Source organism: Bufo bufo, chromosome 2 (assembly GCF_905171765.1).
Source record: "Bufo bufo chromosome 2, aBufBuf1.1, whole genome shotgun sequence".
In the NCBI taxonomy this organism is placed as follows: Eukaryota; Metazoa; Chordata; class Amphibia; order Anura; family Bufonidae; genus Bufo; species Bufo bufo.
This window is the reverse complement of record NC_053390.1, coordinates 308,154,865-308,175,781: the sequence shown is the minus strand read 5'-3', so window position 1 is coordinate 308,175,781 and position 20,917 is coordinate 308,154,865. Positions and strand designations below refer to the sequence as shown.

Sequence of the window (20,917 nt, the reverse complement as noted above, 5' to 3'; positions counted from 1 at the left end):
TGAAAGCTCTATTAGTGAGAAGAAAAGGAGGTAAAATTCATTTGGGTGGTAAGTTGCATGACCGAGCAATAAACGGTGAAAGTAGTGTAGGTCAGAAGTGTAAAAAGTGGCCTGGTCTTTCAGGGTGTTTAAGCTATGGGGGCTGAGGTGGTTAATACCTTGAGGGCTGTAGTTTCCAAAATGGTCACATCTTGGAGGTTTCATTTATTATTCCATCCCACAGCCTCTACAGTTGTCAGCAAAAGATGCGCAAATCACCACATTAGGCATCTAATGCACATGGTGCTTTTTTTTTTTTTACTCCAGAAACCTAGGGGTATAACAAAAGAATAGAGCCACATATAGGGTGTTTATACAACCAGGAAGCACAGCATAATATTAAAAGGACTTGCGTCACACTGGCACACGATGGCCACTGAAATGGCAAATCTGTGGAAAAATTGCAAAAATTGATTTTGCACCATCTGCTATGAATTAATTTTTGCAAAACACCTGTGGGGTCTAAATGGTCACTACACCGATCGGTACATACTGTGAGGGGTGCGGTTTCTAAAATGGGGTCCCTTTTTTTTATTACACCTCAAAGCTTCTGCAGTTGTCAGCCAGTACTGAAGAAATCCCCAAACTAGGCCTGAAATGTACATGGCGATTTTTTGAACCACCAGAACAGCTTGCTGGAAGAATTTACCGCTAGCGTGAAACTAGCCTCTTTAACACCATAGGGATTGTGTCAGGATCTGTTTTACAAACAAGTTCAATAATTTTTTTTCTGCGATCGCATTCAGTGTGCATTTTTTTTTCGTCTGGATTGTATCCGTTTTTCATGCGCGTGAAAAAATAAATAAAAATGAAGAATAACACTCTACATCTCCTAGCAATCATCAGTGAAAAATTCATTGCATCCAGATATCTTCCATTTTTCACACCAGCTCCATTCCTTCTGTGGAACCAGAGTTGTGTGAAAAACGCACAGTATAGAACAGGCTGCGATTTTTCCTGAACGCAAAAATGTTGCTTGAAAAACGCCGCTCATGTGCACAGACCCATTTAAATGAATGGTCAGGATTTAGCCCGGATGCTGTGTGTTCACTACATACATAGCATCTGGGTGGAAAACTCGCTTGTGTGAAAGAGGCTTAACCCACAATTTTTTGTGTTCAATGTTGTAGTCTCGACAAGAAAATGTACGACAAATCTGTGATTGTTAGCGGCTTATTTAAAAAAATAATAATAATCATTCAGTTCCAAATTGACATGACATTTTACTGAAAGTTCTTCATTACAACAGTGACTGGGACATAGTGATCTTGTAAAATCAACCAAAGCTCTTCTAGATTACATATCCACATTTTCATCTGATGTGACAATACACGTTTAAGTAAATCTAAAAACTGGAGTTAAGTGACAAATACAAATCCCAAGATCTTTAGAGTAAACTGACAAAATTGGCGACATAATAAGAACAAACAGAACTAAAGAAAAGCTAAAGCAATTTGCTATGTAAAGATTCACAGTACCGGCAGGTGCCCGCCCTCTGCCAAATGTACCTGCTGTACATCCACAACATTTAGAGCATGCCTTGGATATGAAAATGGCAGCCTGAAGCGAGCACAAGGGGCTCGGAATAAAGTCTACTGATCCTGTATTTTTCAGGTTCCATTACATTCTGTGGGGAGATTACAACAGTCATCTGACATGTGATGAGTTTTGTGGACTGTAACCAGCACTTTCTGTCTGACTTTAGTTGTACACGGGGGAGGTGTTATCAGTGATTGATAGCATTCTCTGTGTAAGGGTCCATTCACACGTCCACAAAACGTGTCCGCATCCGTTCTGCAATTTTGCGGAACAGGTGTGGACCCATTCATTTTCAATGGGGCTGGAATGTGCTGTCCGCATCTGCATTTGCAGATCCGCACAAAAATAGAACATGTCCTATTCTTGTCCGTAACTGCGGACAAGTAAAGGCATTTTCTATAAGAGTGCCGGCGATGTGCGGTCCGCAAAATGCGGAACGCACATTGCCGTTGTCCGTGTTTTGCGGATCCGCAAAACACATACGGACGTGTGAATGGACACCAAGAGTGCATACAGAAATATGTGAACAGTGAAATCAGAAATAGCAGAGAGAAAAGTAGAAGTTTCAAGCTCCTCCTGCTCTATACCATGCTGTCTGCTGATTACACTGCATTTCGTGCTGAAGGTACACCTTGTGACTCAATTAAAATGCCTACAAAGATATGTAAATAGCAGTGGCACTTGGTAAATATATGGTAAGACAAATAAATTGCCCAGCTGTCCCTTAAAGGGAACCTGTAACTCTGAACATGGTTTCTGCACTGAAAGCAGCAGGTTATAGAGCAGGAGGAGCTGGACAGATTGTAGATATATTTTTGTGGGAAAAGACTCAGTATAACTTGTAATGTAAATTAATGTAATTTATATTCCTGCTCCTTCTGGACTTTGAAGTCCAGGAGGCGGTCCTATCAGTGATTGACAGCTATCTGTATACACAGTCATAGAGGGAAGGCTGTCACTCATAGCACCGCCTGCTTACCCCACAAATCTATACATCATTCTGCTCAGCTCATCCTGCTCTCTAACATGCTGCCTGCAGATTATTTCACATTTTCATAGTAACACATTCTTTTTGCACCTTCTAAATATTAAACAGCATGAGATAGCATCTTACTGATCCCTTATTTTTTCAGGTTCCATTGAATTCTGAGGGGAGATTGCAATGGCCATCTGATGTGATAAAGCATGCTGTGTACTGAATTTTGTGGACTCTATGGAAACGTTGACATGAAACATGTGGATTGCCAAACTTATCCTGTACTCCTTTACATCTATTCTGCTAATTTAAGTTATAATAATATATGTTATAGTGATATTGTCCCATATCTGCCACGTGTGAGTATAACCTCAGGCTGCTTTCACACTTTTTTTTACACACAAACAGGTGTGCCTACAAATACTGAATATGTATGGCTGGTTTCACACAAGTGAGTGTCACGCTCTGGACTCGCGGCACGAGTATGAGACAGCTCCCGTCCTGACCTCCCAGCACTGATGGGGTCGCATAGCATTGTATTGATTTATGATGCTATGAAACCCTTAGGCCTCTTGCACACGAACGATACGGATTAGGTTCGGATGCGTTCAGGAAAACTCGCACTATTTTGCAAGCAATTTCAGTCAGTTGTGTCTGCGATTGCGTTCAGTTTCTTTCACGCGGGTGAAATGCGCATTGATGCGTTTTTCATGCGCGTGATAAAAAACTAAATGTTTACAAACAACATCTGTTAGCAACCATCAGTGAAAAACGCATCGCATCCGCACTTGCTTGCGGATGCGATGCGTTTTTCACGCATCCCCATTCACTTCTACGGGGCGTGAAAAACGCTGAATATAAAACATGCTGCGATTTTCACGCAACGCACAAGTGATGCGTGAAAAACAACACTCATGTACACAGACCTATAGAAATGAATGGGTCCGGATTCAGTGCGGGCGCAATGCGTTCGAATCACACATTGCACCCATGCGGAAAATTCGCTCGTGTGAAAGAGCCCTTAGAGTTCTGGAATGTATTGGATAACACTGACATAATGCTGTCAGTGTTATCCACTCACTCATACTCATGCTGCGAGTATGGAGCGTGACACTCGCTCGTGTGAAACCAGCCTAAAGGAAGGACTAATACATTGTCATTGTTTTGTATCTAGTCCTGTGTTTAACTAAAAGAAAACATCATAAAAATGGATTACAAATAAAAATCTGTCAGCCACAGACCACTGTAGTTGGTAAAAACAAAAACCATTAAGAAAACCAATGAACTTTGACCCACAGAAATGAATGGAATCTGTTGACAGATCTGCCATGATCATACAATTTTTTTTTTCCAGCAAGAAACATACTACAAAAAAGTCAGGATGGTATCACACATTTTTTTTGTGGCAGTTTTTTGAAGGAGAGATATAAAGGAAAGACTTGCCCTTCCTGCTGCATCCATTTCTAGGTTTGGCTACCAGAAATGGCCACAAAAACCTGTGTGTGACAGCCTTACCAACCTTTTCTGGGACATAAATATACCTTTAGAACAGGCCATGAATGTTTGACCATTGGTGGCCCAAACTCAGGTGTCCCTGATAACAGCACTATAGGAGCTGTGCATAGTACTGCAGTTCATTACCAGGCAAAGTCACCGCAACCCCTTTATTATACTAATTTGCTGGTGCCCCAGGTCAAACATTGATATCCTATACCAATTATAGGCCATCAATGTTTATGTCCCAGAGAACCCCTTCAAATTTTGGGACATGCAAATACAATGTGTGTGAGATAGTCCTTTGTAAAAGCAGAAATAAACTAAATTACACATAAATAAATACAAATGGTGTAACAAGGTATATTGTAGGTAGAACATCATTTTCTTTTTTTTAGGCTACATGCACACGACCGTATGTGTTTTGTGGTCCTCAAATTGCGGAGTCGCAAAAAAAAACAGCGGATGACATCCGTATGCCATCTGTTTTTTTTTTTTTGCGGATCCACTGTAACAATGCCTTAAATGTACAAGAATAGGACATGTTCTATTTTTTTTTTTGCGGGGCTACAGAACAGACATACTGATGCACATGGTGTGCTGTCCGCATTTTTTACGGACCCATTAAAATGAATGGGTCCGCATCCTATAAGCAAAAAAAAACTGACCGGACACAAAAACAAACAACATTCGTGTGCATGTAGCCTTATTCAAATAGACCATTCCTAAGAAAAATATATGTTTGTAATAATTATACTAGTCCTGAATGATAACCACTTCATCTTCCTGCTCTGTCAGCTCGTCGTCTTCTTCATCCAGACATACCTCCACTTCAGCAGGTTCTTTATTTTTTTGACAAAACCAATCTAATATCTCCTTTCGACTTAAACCAGATTTTCTTACAAGTGACAGTAAGTCTTCCTCACGTATGCAATGATGAGTAGACCAGTATCTGTCCAATACATCATACTTTTTTTGGGAAGCAGGTAGATTATGGTCCTGATAAGTAGGCTCTGACGAGGCTACTATAGTGGAAGTTGATATTAATTTATGTGCAGATTTTGGTGTCCCTGAAGTAGTTGCAAACCTATCAGCATCAATTTCTGGAACTTTTTGCATAGTTTTTCCTGAGCATGGACTCGATGGTTCCTTTAATTTTACTACTGGTGTACTAGTCATAGAATGTTCTGATGACTTTAATAACATTTTAACTGCAGGCCTACTTCCTGATTCTGGGGTTCCTAAATCAGGAGCCAAAGTTACAACTCTAGCATGTTCTCCAGAAGTATGTTCACCATGCCTTCCATTTTGATTCACATGATGCTGTGGTTCATCCAGCCATTTGGGGCGTTCTTGGGTACTATCACGGAACCACCTAAGTTGTCCATGTTTAAGTGCATAGCGTGTATCTCCGAACCACTGGATGATGTCTGCCCTTGGCAACCCAGTTATTTCCTCCAGCTGTCTGTAGTCTTCACGACGAGCCCACTGGCACTGCAAAAAAAAGGATTTCAGTATGGCCAACTGTTCTTTGGTTTTTCGCTGTCGTCGCATAACTCGAGTGTAATAGTCTTCTCTGAGAGTTCCACCACCAGTCTCATTAGACCCATGAGCTTGCATTTCCTTGGAATCATCCATATTCCAAGATGAAGACAATATTTTACAGGCTTCCTCATCTGTGGCAGGAGAAGACACAGAGGAGTTCTTTTCAGTCTCAACTGGTACAAACACATATGTTTCTGCAGGATACTTGACTTGGTTTCTCAGTATCTGTTTTGGTTCAGGAGACTGGTCAGTAGATGTTTTGTAGTGCATGTAGATGCCTATTGGGTCATGGCGTGGGCTTTTCTTTTTTTGTTCATTGTTAAGTTCTGTAGTGTTTTTTCCATGCCCCTCAGGCGATATGTCATTTAATCTTAGTTTTTTGGCTTCCGGGGCCACATCACCTGAGGACAAACAAGGAGAGTGTGGAAGTGTTACTTGCTCCGCATCACGCTTTGGTGAAGGAACTGGAGGCTTTTCTAAATTTCTGAATACATTAGACTTCTTGGCTGCTGCCATCAGGGGCTTGAAATGTAGCTGATCCTGATTGTATAGCAAACGTGAACGTGTCTCTTCAATTTCCTCTGAAGACCAGCTGATACCACAGCGAATACGTTGTACCATAAACCAGGCTTTCACTTTTTCCATCTGTAGTCCATATCGTAAGCAAAGCAAAGCAATCTCTGGCATTGTAGGATAGGGAAAGTAACTAAAAGTGTGGATAAGCTGTGGATTATCATCCAACTCACTGGTCAGCTCTGCCTGAGTCCAAATCAACTGAAGATCATCTGAAAGAGGAGGCAAACATACAAGTCCAGGAGTGTCTTCTGGATACACACCAGAAGCATTGGTGGCTGTGGGAGACATTGTCCAATTAGAAGTGTGGAAGTGTAAGGCAAGTTGTGATTTTCATTAGAACTTTATCTTGACCAATCTGTTTGCTCTTTGGATATTCTGCATAAAGAGAGAAGAGCAGATATTTAGAGTATGTAAGAGTGTAAAAACAAATTATATTTTCTAACCTGTTTTAATTAAAAAGGGATTGTCCTGGGTCTTCTGCACAATCTGGTACTTGCTGTGGAGAAACGCAACTAAAAGCTGGATGGTGAGGTTGCCAAAGCACACCTACAAAGGCCGGGATAGCATAGTTCATGGTTAAAATATGACATAGCATCCTGCCCAGAGTGCATTTGCATCTCTCCACACCCAACCCTAAAATAATATGGCTCACTAGCCATGTATACAATACATTCATATACTTAGTCTTAGTTTTAGCAAGTTCTTTTTAAAGGGACACTTCAGTCAGTAAAAAGGTTTACAAAACTACACCAAAGTGAAGCAGACACGTGGTAAATGTTCTTATTAGCTATTTTGTGTAGTATAATTATTTGTCTTATAAAGCAGAAAAACTGCAAATTTTTATAAATTTTATTTACATTTTGGATTTTCAGAACATATCAACAGAAATGTACCCCCGACAAAAATAATAATAATAAAAAAAATATATATAATACACACAATCTCAGACTCAGAATTACTTGGATAAAAAGCATTCCAATGTTATTACCACACAGCGACATGTCCAGATTAAAAAAAGGTCTTCAAAGGCTTAAGGCAACTTTCACACCAACTTTTTTGCTGGATCCGTCATAGATCAGCAGAAATGCTTCCGTCATGATAATACAACCATCTGCATCACGTGCCCAATGTACTGCACGTGATCCTGGAAGTGGCGGCTGCACAGGACTGCGGGAAATCTCTGATAACCCCTTCAAATTCTTTCTACTTACGGTATATGGTTTTAAGTAATTTATCTAAAAAATATATATATATTATATATATACACACACACACACACACATATACACAGTACAGACCAAAAGTTTGGACACACCTTCTCATTGATAGAGTTTTCTTTATTTTCATGACTATGAAGGCATCAAAACTATGAATTAACACATGTGGAATTATATGCATAACAAACAAGTATGAAACAACTGAAAATATGTCATATTCTAGGTTCTTCAAAGTAGCCACCTTTTGCTTTGATTACTGCTTTGCACACTCTTTGCAATCTCCTGATGAGCTTCAAGAGGTAGTCCCCTGAAATGGTTTTCACTTCACAGGTGTGCCCTGTCAGGTTTAATAAGTGGGATTTCTTGCCTTATAAATGGGGTTGGGACCATCAGTTGCGTTGAGGAGAAGTCAGGTAGATACACAGCTGATAGTCCTACTGAATAGACTGTTAGAATTTGTATTATGGCAAGAAAAAAGCAGCTAAGTAAAGAAAAACTAGTGGCCATCATTACTTTAAGAAATGAAGGTCAGTCAGTCAGCCGAAAAATTGGGAAAACTTTGAAAGTAAGGGCTATTTGACCATGAAGGAGAGTGATGGGATGCTGCGCCAGATGACCTGGCCTCCACAGTCACCGGACCTGAACCCAATCGAGATGGTTTGGGGTGAGCTGGACCGCAGAGTGAAGGCAAAAGGGCTAACAAGTGCTAAGCATCTCTGGGAACTCCTTCAAGACTGTTGGAAGACCATTTCAGGGGACTACCTCTTGAAGCTCATCAAGAGAATGCCAAGAGTGTGCAAAGCAGTAATCAAAGCAAAAAGTGGCTACTTTGAAGAACCTAGAATATGACATATTTTCAGTTGTTTCACACTTGTTTGTTATGTATATAATTCCACATGTGTTAATTCATAGTTTTTATGCCTTCATAGTCATGAAAATAAAGAAAACTCTTTGAATGAGAAGGTGTGTCCAAACTTTTGGTCTGTACTGTATAATATTTTTTTTTTTTAAGTGAATCCTCTCCAAAAGACCACCTACCTCAGACCACCCCTTAAAGGGAGTCTGTCACCACAATGTGGTCTATAAGGGCAAATTGTGGTGACAGACTCCCTTTAATCGAACAGTTCAATCAAAAGGAAAGACAGCTCACCACCCAAAATTTGCTTGCACGGGAAGGGATCGCTCCCACTTCAAAATCAAAATAAATCCCAGCAGGCGTATCGATTTTCTCACACAACTGCAGTTGAGGAAGGCTGGACGGGCCGAAACGCGTCCTGTAATATGGAAGAATAAAGCATTGAGAAAATCGATACGCCCACCCCTTAATCTAGGCCGGATTTCTTGTGTGAGATTTTCAGTTCAGCCATATACTATGCGTACTGACCATCTTCTTTGTGAGGAGCAGTTTTCAATGCAACTTTGGTGGTCATTTCAATACAGCATATTTTTCACATGTTTACATTTACAATATCACATGACTAAACCTAAAAGTGCACTCTTTCAGAAAACACATGCAGATCAGTATGCACTAAATACATGAGAACACAAGATCCTCCAATCTGGCAATCTGCCTCAGAGGACCAACTTTCAATTTATTAGCACCTTCAAAATGGTGTCACTCTTTCTTCTCAAGGAGAAGAGCCTTACTTGCTGAAGACTACAAACAACCAAGATCAAGATCTAAGTTGCTATTGGTTCTGAAAGGTTCAGTTTACCATAGCAGTTACCCTGGAGCATTGCTCAATATAATTCAGCTCATATGAGCAGGGGGTTTGTGTGCTCGTTGAGCTTCTAACACTGCAAGCACTTTCTGTAGGTTTAATCTTGTGTTCATCTCCAAACTTACCAATTCTAGATGGTCTGACTACCAGCAGGGTGATCTCACAAACAGAAACCTCCATGAATTCTATTAGAATGCAATCCTGAAGTTGTCTACTACGATTGAGAGTCAAGAGAGGAGCCCTGCCTCCAGTCCGATGTGTAAAACGTGTAGCAGACGACGAGCGTGCAGCATCCAACCCCAGGTCATTGATGAAAGAACAAAAGGTTAACTCCTCCTCTGGTGTCCACCCCCTTATTCTGCCAGGATCCTTTGTTTCCTGACCTCTTTAGTCAAGTGAATGGGATTAACCACTGATCTTTCACAGAAGCCCAGCACCCACTGGTCTTCTCTATAGGAGATAACGACCACTATGTATACCATACAACAGGGTGGGGGGGGGGGGAGAAAGAACAAAAGGCAAACACATAGGAAACATGACCATTCATTAGGTATGCATGGGTAGACGGCACTAAATAGTTTAAAAGCCAGAATACAAGCATCACTAGATGTCCGCTTTCCACACTAAAAGACGTGCACTGGATTTTTTTCTTTTTGGTTGAGGATAGACAGGGGGAGATTTATCATACCCAAACACCAGTTTTTTCGCCATTACAAAGTTGCAATCCCTGAGTTTGTGAATTTTTAAACGCCATTTGCACAAACATTTTTGTGCAAATGGTCTTTTACCGCCACCCTTGCCCCTTTCCAAAAAGGAGGTATGGTGTAGGCACAGCTATGTCTAAGTCAGCCACATGGACTGTCAGAGTGCCCTTATTTATGATGAGACCTGCGCCTAGTCATAAATTAAATGCTTCCTTCAGCAGTCCAGGAGATATCAAATCCGTTCTTGATAAATGTCCCCTGTAGTGTCCAATCCAGGCATCTCACTTGGCACAATAGTACTTGACATGTCACGTGCTTGGATTCTGCACCTCACTGTCCTCAGCTGTAGACCACTGAAGACTGATTGGCTGCAGCGGTGATGTGCCACATGCAGCACATACTGGGTGAGATTTATCAAAACTAGTGTAAAAGAAAACTGGCTTAGTTGCCCATAGCAACCAAGACAGTTTTCCTTTGTACCAGTCTTGCCTTTACAAACGGTGGTAGCCAGTCATCAGCATTAGTGTTTAGTAAATCAAGCTTTGGATCCTAGGTTCGAAGTAGATTCGCTCCAAACTTTGTTTTAATGTACGGAGACGGGTTTCCGTACAGCATTAAAATGTATGGGCTCCGACGAGGCAAAGTGAGTTATTCCCAAAGTCTCACGAAACTTCGCTGAATAACTTCGGATCCAAGTTTAAAAATTGATCACCGAAGTCGGCTTCGGTACCGACTGGTACCTCGGTACCAAAGCAGAGTTCGGATCCATGTTTTAAAATGGTTTTAAATTTTAAAAATCAAATCCCAAAGTTATTCACCAAAGTCTCGCGAGACTTTGGGAATAACAAATTTGCCTCGCCAGAGCCCATACATTTGAATGCTGTGCGGAGACGAATCTCCGTACAGCATTTAAAGGAAGTTTTGACCGAAGCAACTTCGGATCTAGGATCCGAAGCTCACTTCGCTCAGCACTAATCCGAATACCAGAGAACAAAGAAAAATTTGTGTCAAAGTTGTGCACAAAACGTAAAGCTGACAATCCCCTGGTGACTACAGGCTTTAGCTGCAAGCTAAAACTGTACATTTTCATGACACAGAGTACATCAGATGCCGATCTGGCGATCTAGAGTATTTTCCAGCCACTCGGATGCAGATAGCAGAAAGATCCGTCTGTGCAGTTTCCCAGTGAGCTGTATGGCGTCGCTATCGTACCGATGTCTACACTCACTGTACAGCCAGCTTTGACCACTGTCATAAAATATAATATATTCTCTGTACACAGCCAATTCCAGGAGGCGAAGGTGACCAACAAGAACCTAAAAACGTCTGCCTCCATGATCACTACTTCCATTCTAACCTCTCCAGTTCTACACAACACAGCATGCCACTAGATAATGGCTGTGGAACAGCAATGGAAATGAGAGGCACAAAGAGGTCACAGCATGGGCCGATAGGAAGCCGCAGGTGGCCTCACAGCAAGACATGGGTGTGATCTGAAGTCTGTGAGAAGTAGGGACAAAATGGAGGACTCCTCATAGGACTGGGTATTTTTCAGCCTTTGAAGTGCAATATGGAAATAAAATGTGACCAAAGGAGGGCGAAGACGTAACGTACATCCAATATTTCTTTTTGGGAAGAACATGTGAGGTAGGTTAGACAGCCACTAATCAGACATTAGATTTTGAGCTTTAAACTTTTGTAACAACTTTGCAGATAGCCCCGATTAAAAATAATCAGTTTGGAGAGCTCCTTTTCAGAATTAGGGTACTTTCACACTTTTTCTTTTCCGGTATTGAGTTCCGTCACAGGAGCTCAATACCGGAAAATAACTGATCAGTTTTACCCTAATGCATTCCGTTCAGGATGCATCAGTTCAGTCCCTCTTACGTTTTTTGGACTGAGAAAATACCGCAGCATGCTGCAGTTTTCTCTCCGGCCAAAAATCCTGAACACTTGCTGGAATGCCGGATCCGGCATTCATTTCTATTGAAATGCATTATGCTGGATCCGGCCCCAAGTGTTCCGGCAAAATGGAACCGGATTTCTGGTCTGCGCATACCTTTAAAAATGCAAAAAAGAAAAAAATACCAAATCCGTTTTTCTGGATGACAGCGGAGAGACGGGATCCGGTATTTCAATGCATTTGTGAGATGGATCCGCATCCGGATACGTCTGACTTATGACATCAGTTTGCGACAGAACTGCCTGCAGGAATCCTCTGCTGCGAGTGTGAAAGTTCCCTTACAGTATGTGTCTCCAAGGTTACAGACTACAATCGTGTAGTCAGTATGTCTGGAAATTACATAAATAAAAGGTGCAATGGTTTAAAAATAAAGAATCATTATTCACGAACTCAATGCTGCTGCCCGCTGTTCTGTCCAGGCCAGTTCCTGTGTGTTGATCTCAGGACCAGGAGGCAGTGAGCAGCAGTGCCCGGAGCAGTGTTCTTCTGCTATTCCAACTGGAAATGTACAAATCTATTTATACATCGGCATTACCACTCCCGCCAGCAAAAGGGGTATTGCCATGTAGGTGGCAGGAGATTGGTGAGGTACTGATTTATTATTAATTTTTTATTAAAGTAAAAAGGGAGTTGTACCATCCGGACGTTTATGACATATTATAAAATATGCCTTCCCAGAAGTGGGACATAGACTTATCTCCAGAACAGGACTCCAGTCTGGAGAGCTGAGAGGCACCATGTTCTCCATTGACTACAAGGGCCCTGTTCTTGAGAAAGGAGGGGGCTAAGAACCAATACACTTTGGGGGTCATTTATTAAGACCGACGTTTTAGACACCGGTCTTAATAAGCCCCTGCACTGGTGGTGGATCACCAAAGTAGAGGTACCAGTCTCGACATAATTTTGGCGTATCCAGCGCCAGTCCAAATGTAAGCAAGCTTCCGAGCTGGTTTACATTTACTATTTTCTACACCCAAAACAGGCATCGAAAATTATGAATGAGATGGGCCTACCGGCCCATCCCCTTACACTTTTTTAGACCTGGGGTGAACGAGAAAAAAAGTCGCAGATTACGGCACAAATAACCTTTGCGCCGCAATCTGCGTCAGAAATACGCCTAATATAGGAGTATTTCTGGATAGTAAATGACCCCCTTTGTTCTTATGTCTGGCCACCTTAACCGCTTCCAGCCCGGGCCATTTTCCCCCCTCCTGACCAGGCCTAATTTTGCAAATCTGACATGTGTTACTTTTTGTGGTAATAACTTTGGAACGCTTTTGCTTATCCAAGTCATTCAGAGATTGTTTTCTCGTGACACATTGACTGAAATTTAGCATTAACATGAAGTACAATGTTTTACCTTTATTTATAAAAAAAAAATCTAAAAGTTAACGAAAATTTGAAAAAAAATCACTGTTTTCTAAATTTGAATCTCTCTGCTTTTAAGGCTTCTTGCACACGAACGCTTTTTTTTTTCATTTGCGGGCCGTATTTTTGCTTTCCGTATAGGGAAGCATTTATTTCAATGGTTACACAAAAAAAAGCGGAATGTACTCCGTATGCATTTCGTTTCAATTTTTCCGTTCCGTTAAAAGATAGAACATGCCCTATTATTGCCCGCAAAACACGTTCCGTGGCTCCATTCTTGTCAATGGGTCCGCAAAAAAAAAAAAAAAACGGAACACATACGGAATGCATCCGTATGTCTTCCATATATCTGTTCTGAAAATGTTATGCCCCTCCCAATTTTTCTATGTACTTACTATATACTGTATATGCCATGCTTCCGTTGCCGATTGTGATCCGCAAAAAAACGGAAACCAAACACAAAGGAACCGGAAACACTACCGAAAAAAAAAAAAACTGAACAATGGGCTGCAAAACGCTGAAAAAGACATACGGTCGTCTGTAAGAGGCCTCAGACAGATAGCGATGCCTCATAAAATATTCATAAATTAACATTCCCCATATGTCTACTTTATTTTTGCATTATTTTAGTAATGTAATTTTATTTTTTAGGACGTTAGGTTTAGAATTTGAAAAGCAATTTTTGAAATTTCTAAGAAAAATTTCCAAAGTCTACTTTTTTAAGGACCAGTTAAGGGCTCTTTCACACCTGCGTTATTGTCTTCCGGCATAGAGTTCCGTCGTCGGGACTCTATGCCGGAAGAATACTGATCAGGATTATCCTAATGCATTCTGAATGGAGAGAAATCCGTTCAGGATGCATCAGGATGTCTTCAGTTCCGGTACGGAACGTTTTTTGGCCGGAGAAAATACCGCAGCATGCTGCGCTTTTTGCTCCGGCCAAAAATCCTGAAGACTTGCCGCAAGGCCGGATCCGGGATCAATGCCCATTGAAAGGCATTGATCCGGATCCGGCCTTAAGCTAAACGTCGTTTCGGCGCATTGCCGGAGGCGACATTTAGCTTTTTCAGAGTGGTTACCATGGCTGCCGGGACGCTAAAGTCCTGACAGCCATGGTAAGTGTAGCGGGGAGCGGGGGAGCAGTGTACTTACAGTCCGTGCGGCTCCCCGGGCGCTCCAGAGTGACGTCAGGGCGCCCCAAGCGCATGGATCACGTGATCACATGGATCACGTCATCCATGCGCATGGGGCGCTCTGACGTCATTCTGGAGCGCCCGGGGAGCCGCACGGACTGTAAGTATACCGCTCCCCCGCTCCCCGCTCCTACTATGGCAACCAGGACTTTAATAGCGTCCTGGGTGCCATAGTAACACTGAAAGCATTTGGAAGACGGTTCCGTCTTCAAATGCTTTCAGTACACTTGCGTTGTTACGGATCCGGCGGGCACCTCCGGCAACGGAAGTGCATGCCGGATCCCAACAACGCAAGTGTGAAAGAGGCCTAAGTTCTGAAGTCACTTTGTGGGGGCTTACATAATAGAACCAACCCATAAATGACCCTATTTTGGAAACGACACCCCTCAAGCTATTCAAAACTGGTTTTAGAAATGTTGTTAACCTTTTAGGTATTCGACAGGAATTCTAGCAAAATAAAGGTGAAATTTCAAAATTTAACTTTTTTTTTGTTGCAGATTTTCTATTTTAATAAAAAAAAATCCTGGAACACATCAAGGGTTAACAACAAAACAAACCTCAATATTTATTACCTTGATTCTGCAGTTTGCAGAAACATCCCATAGGTGGTCGTATACCGCTGTTTGAGCACACAACAGGGCACAGAAGGCAAGGAGCGCCATATGGTTTTTGGAGGGCAAATTTTGGTGGAATGGTCTTTGGGCACCATGTTGCATTTGAAGAGACCCTGAGGTTCCCCCACAGTGAAAACCCCCAAAAAGTGACCACATTTTGTAAACTACACCACCCAAGGAATTTTTAAGGGGTGTAGCAAGCACTTCACTCAACAGGTGTTTCATAGAATTTTTAATACTTGGGTGTGAAAATGAAAAATGATTTTTTTTTTTACAAGACAATTAGGCCCACACTTACTTTTTCACAAAAGATAACAGGAGAATATCCCCCCAAAATTTGCTACCCACTTTCTCCTGAATACAGTAACACCCCAATTGTGGTCGTATACTGTTATTTGGGCATACGCCAGGGCTCAGAAGGGAAGGAGCAGCATCTGGATTTTCTAACATGAAATTTTCTGTCATGGGTTTTAATTTTTTGTTGAATGAGCAAGACAAGCTGTAGTTTTTATTGGTGCCATTTTGGGATACATTTGGCTTTCTGATTGCTTTTTATCTCACTTTTTGGGAGTTGAAGTCACAAAAAAGCTGCTTGGGGTCTTTTTTTTTTTTCTTTTTACACCGTTCACTTGATGGGCTAGATCAGGCATTCTCAAACTGCGGCCCTCCAGCTGTTGCAAAACTACAACTCCCAGTATGCCCGAACAGCCTACAGGTATCAGCCTACAGCAGGGCATTGTGGGAGTTGTAGTTTTACAACAGCTGGAGGGCCGCAGTTTGAGGGTGGCTGGGCTAGATGTTGTGATATATTTATAGATCCAGTCATTACGGACGCAACGATACCAAATATGTCTAGTTTTGTATTTTTTTACGTTTTACACAATAAACACATTTTTAGAAGAAAAAAAAATCATGTTTTTGTGTTGCCATTTTCTTAGAGCCAAATTTTTTTCATTTTTCTGGCTATAGTCTTGTGTGAGGACTTTTTTTTTCCATTAGGGTACATACGACTTTTTGATTGATTAACATTATGTTTTTTGGGAGGTGAGCTCACTATAAAATCTGTTTTGGCGCAATGTTTATTTATTTACCGCATTCGCCTAATGGGGTAGATCCTATGATATTATTTTAGATCCTGTCGTTGCGGATGCAGCGATACCAAATATGTCAATTTTTTCTTCTTCTATTTTAAAAATTTTTTAATTAACAGATTTTGGGGGAAATTTTTGTTTTTTTTTCCCACTATTGATTTCTCCTGTAACTGGGGCTGACATAGTTGCCCCAGTTACAGGGGAAATACACCCCCCAGAGAGGCTGTACAGCATAATACTTCGCTGTACAGCCTCAGTGCAGGGCTGATCGAGGTCTATGAAAGACCCGACAGCTCCTGCACTCTCCCGGCCGTCACATGACCACCGGGCCAGGACAGGAAGCAGCATATCACGTGAGTGCTGTGTATATAGCGATCTAGAAGGCAGGGACACCCAGGAACGGTCCCTGCCTTCTCTCTCGGGTGTCCTGCTGTCACTGACAGCGGGCCCTCCGCTCGGCAGCTGCGCGATTAGCGTGCAGTTGACATCTCTGAATGGACATTCCAGAACGTCCATTCAGAGATAAACCGAACGCCCAAGGACGTTTATAGTCAATGGGCGGTCGGGAAGTGGTTAAAGGGTCATTAACTTTAAAAAAAATAAAAAATTGAGATGTCAGAGACATATCCAAAATTTAGGTTGGTAGGTGTCCGAGTGCAGAGACCTCCACGATCCCTAGAACAAGGGAAGGAAGCACGCACATAGCACGCTTTCTCTCCTCGCTGCACCAGATGGGCTCCATAGAAGTCTATGAGGCCAGCTCAATTCCATCCTCAGTGGCGAGGAGAGAGTGTGTGCTATGTGTGCGCTTCTCTTCCTGCATTCTAGCGATCTTTGCGGGTCTTAGCACTCAAACCCCCGGCAATCAAAACTTTTGATACGTCTCTACGACACATTAAAAGTTTTTTGAAAAGTTAGTGACCCTAACGGCTCATGCACACAACCGTATGTATTCTGTGGTCCGCAAAATACGGATCCACTAAAAAAATAAAAGGAAGACATCCGGGTGACGTCCATGATACATCCATTTTTTTTTGTAGATCCATTGTAACAATTCTTGTCCTTGTCTGTGAAACTGACAATAGGACATGTTCCATGGACTTGCGAACACAGAATACACACGGAGTCATTTCCATTTTTTGCGGTGCCATTGAAATGAATGGTTCCGCATATGGCCGCATAAAACCAGAATGGACAAAAATACTTTAGTGTATATTTGCCCTAAGGCTTCTTTCACACGGAGTGATTTGGATTGCGTCGGGATCTGTTCGGGAAAAAACTGATGGTTTTGCACACAAGTTCAATTGGTTTTTCTCCTATAAAATGTAAAAGCGTGTGGCTCTCCCAATACTGACCTCTGGAATTCACCCTGTCACAAAGTACGAAAATTGAAACATATAAATTAATTTTAAAAATTCAAACATAAATTAAAAATGGGTGCCCATATTGATAGGATAGCAACTTGCAGTTATATGGTTTTTCTCCTAGCCACCATCAGTGAAAAAACACATTGCATCCAGATATCTAATTATTTCTATGGAGCCAGAGATGTGTGAAAAACACACAGTAAGGACTCATGCACACGGACGTTTTTTTTGCGGTCCGCAAAAAGGATTTCCGTTGTTCCGTGATCCGTGACCGTTTTTCGTCCGTAGGTCTTCCTTGATTTTTGGAGGATCCACGGACATGAAAAAAAAAGTCGTTTTGGTGTCCGCCTGGCAGTGCGGAGCCAAACGGATCCGTCTTGACTTACAATGCAAGTCAATGGGGACGGATCCGTTTGACGTTGACACAGTATGGTGCAATTGCAAACGGATCCGTCCCCATTGACTTTCAATGTAAAGTCAGGAGTCCCTATTATACCATCGGATCGGAGTTTTCTCCAATCCGATGGTATATTTTAACTTGAAGCGTCCCCATCCCCATGGGAACGCCTCTATGTTAAAATATACCATCAGATTTGAGTTATATCGTGAAAACTCATATCAGACAGTATATTCTAACACAGAGGCGTTCCCATAGTGATGGGGACGCTTCAAGTTAGAATATACTAAGAACTTTGTACATGACTGCCCCCTGCTGCCTGGCAGCACCCGATCTCTTACAGGGGGCTGTGATCCGCACAATTAACCCCTCAGGTGCCGCACCTAAGGGGTTAATTGTGCGTATCATAGCTCCCTGTAAGAGATCAGGTGCTGCCAGGCAGGAGGGGGCACACCCCCCCTCCCTCCCCTGTATTACATTCATTGGTGGCCAGTGCGGCCCCCCCTCTCCTAATTAAAATCCCCCCCCCCCCTTGGTTAGTTTAACCACCTCCGGACCGCCTAACGCAGGATCGCGTTCCGGAGGTGGCAGCCCTGCGCAGAGTCACGCATATATGCGTCATCTCGCGATGGCCGAGATTTCCTGTGAACGCGCGCACACAGGCGCGCGCGCTCACAGGAACGGAAGGTAAGAGAGTTGATCTCCAGCCTGCCAGCGGCGATCGTTCGCTGGCAGGCTGGAGATGTGTTTTTTTTAACCCCTAACAGGTATATTAGACGCTGTTTTGATAACAGCGTCTAATATACCTGCTACCTGGTCCTCTGGTGGTCCCCTTTGTTTGGATCGACCACCAGAGGACACAGGTAGCTCAGTAAAGTAGCACCAAGCACCACTACACTACACTACACCCCCCCCCCCCCGTCACTTATTAACCCCTTATTAGCCCCTGATCACCCCTGATCACCCCATATAGACTCCCTGATCACCCCCCTGTCATTGATTACCCCCCTGTCATTGATCAACCCCCTGTAAAGCTCCATTCAGACGTCCGCATGATTTTTACGGATCCACTGATAGATGGATCGGATCCGCAAAACGCATCCGGACGTCTGAATGAAGCCTTACAGGGGCATGATCAATGACTGTGGTGATCACCCCATATAGACTCCCTGATCACCTAACCTGTCGTTGATTACCCCCCTGTCATTGATTACCCCCCTGTAAAGCTCCATTCAGATGTCCGCATGATTTTTACGGATGCACTGATAGATGGATCGGATCCGCAAAACGCATCCGGACGTCTGAATGAAGCCTTACAGGGGCATGATCAATGACTGTGGTGATCACCCCATATAGACTCCCTGATCACCCCCCTGTAAAGCTCCATTCAGATGTCCGCATGATTTTTACGGATGCACTGATAGATGGATCCGATCCGCAAAACGCATCCGGACGTCTGAATGAAGCCTTACAGGGGCATGATCAATGACTGTGGTGATCACCCCATATAGACTCCCTGATCACCCCCCTGTAAAGCTCCATTCAGATGTCCGCATGATTTTTACGGATGCACTGATAGATGGATCCGATCCGCAAAACGCATCCGGACGTCTGAATGAAGCCTTACAGGGGCATGATCAATGACTGTGGTGATCACCCCCCTGTCATTGATTACCCCCCTGTAAAGCTCCATTCAGATGTCCGCATGATTTTTACGGATGCACTGATAGATGGATCGGATCCGCAAAACGCATCCGGACGTCTGAATGAAGCCTTACAGGGGCATGATCAATGACTGTGGTGATCACCCCATATAGACTCCCTGATCACCCCCCTGTAAAGCTCCATTCAGATGTCCGCATGATTTTTACGGATGCACTGATAGATGGATCCGATCCGCAAAACGCATCCGGACGTCTGAATGAAGACTTACAGGGGCATGATCAATGACTGTGGTGATCACCCCATATAGACTCCCTGATCACCCCCCTGTAAAGCTCCATTCAGATGTCCGCATGATTTTTACGGATGCACTGATAGATGGATCCGATCCGCAAAACGCATCCGGACGTCTGAATGAAGCCTTACAGGGGCATGATCAATGACTGTGGTGATCACCCCATATAGACTCCCTGATCACCCCCCTGTCATTGATCACCCCCCCTGTCATTGATCACCCCCCCTGTCATTGATCACCCCCCCTGTCATTGATCACCCCTCTGTAAGGCTCCATTCAGACATTTTTTTGGCCCAAGTTAGCGGAATTTTTTATTTTTTTTCTTACAAAGTCTCATATTCCACTAACTTGTGTCAAAAAATTTAATCTCACATGAACTCACCATACCCCTCACGGAATCCAAATGCGTAAATTTTTTTTAGACATTTATATTCCAGACTTCTTCTCACGCTTTAGGGCCCCTAGAATGCCAGGGCAGTATAAATACCCCACATGTGACCCCATTTCGGAAAGAAGACACCCCCAGGTATTCCGTGAGGGGCATATTGAGTCCATGAAAGATTGAAATTTTTGTCCCAAGTTAGCGGAACGGGAGACTTTGTGAGAAAAAAATTAAAAATATCAATTTCCGCTAACTTGTGCCAAAAAAAAATAATTTCTATGAACTCGCCATGCCCCTCATTGAATACCTTGGGGTGTCTTATTTCCAAAATGGGGTCACATGTGGGGTATTTATACTGCCCTGGCATTCTAGGGGCCCCAAAGCGTGAGAAGAAGTCTGGTATCCAAATGTCTAAAAATGCCCTCCTAAAAGGAATTTGGGCCCCTTTGCGCATCTAGGCTGCAAAAAAGTGTCACACATCTGGTATCGCCGTACTCAGGAGAAGTTGGGGAATGTGTTTTGGGGTGTCATTTTACATATACCCATGCTGGGTGAGAGAAATATCTTGGTCAAATGCCAACTTTGTATAAAAAAATGGGAAAAGTTGTCTTTTGCCAAGATATTTCTCTCACCCAGCATGGGTATATGTAAAATGACACCCCAAAACACATTCCCCACCTTCTCCTGAGTACGGCAATACCAGATGTGTGACACTTTTTTGCAGCCTAGGTGGGCAAAGGGGCCCATATTCAAAAGAGCACCTTTCGGATTTCA

The 20,917-nt window shown here is 42.7% G+C and overlaps 2 protein-coding genes across 4 annotated transcripts in view; one reads left to right on the top strand and one right to left on the bottom strand.

Moving 5' to 3' along the window:
* The window catches only part of RNF212B (ring finger protein 212B), an 84,403-nt gene extending 81,257 nt beyond the window's left edge, over window positions 1–3,146 (top strand). The window contains exon 12 of the mRNA XM_040416908.1: window positions 2,712–3,146. The gene's annotated coding sequence lies outside the window, so the exon portion shown is untranslated. The remainder of the gene's footprint in view (window positions 1–2,711) is intronic.
* A 1,524-nt stretch (window positions 3,147–4,670) lies between these two features.
* Window positions 4,671–20,917, bottom strand: part of LOC120989050 (twisted gastrulation protein homolog 1-A-like) — a 92,271-nt gene continuing 76,024 nt past the window's right edge. For 2 of the 3 annotated variants that reach the window (XM_040416903.1, XM_040416902.1), the window contains exon 2: window positions 4,671–6,544. In XM_040416903.1, the coding sequence (XP_040272837.1) occupies window positions 4,805–6,457 (1,653 nt within the window). In that variant the 5' untranslated portion in view covers window positions 6,458–6,544 and the 3' untranslated portion in view covers window positions 4,671–4,804. The remainder of the gene's footprint in view (window positions 6,545–20,917) is intronic. The other variant, XM_040416905.1, reaches the window with a different exon arrangement.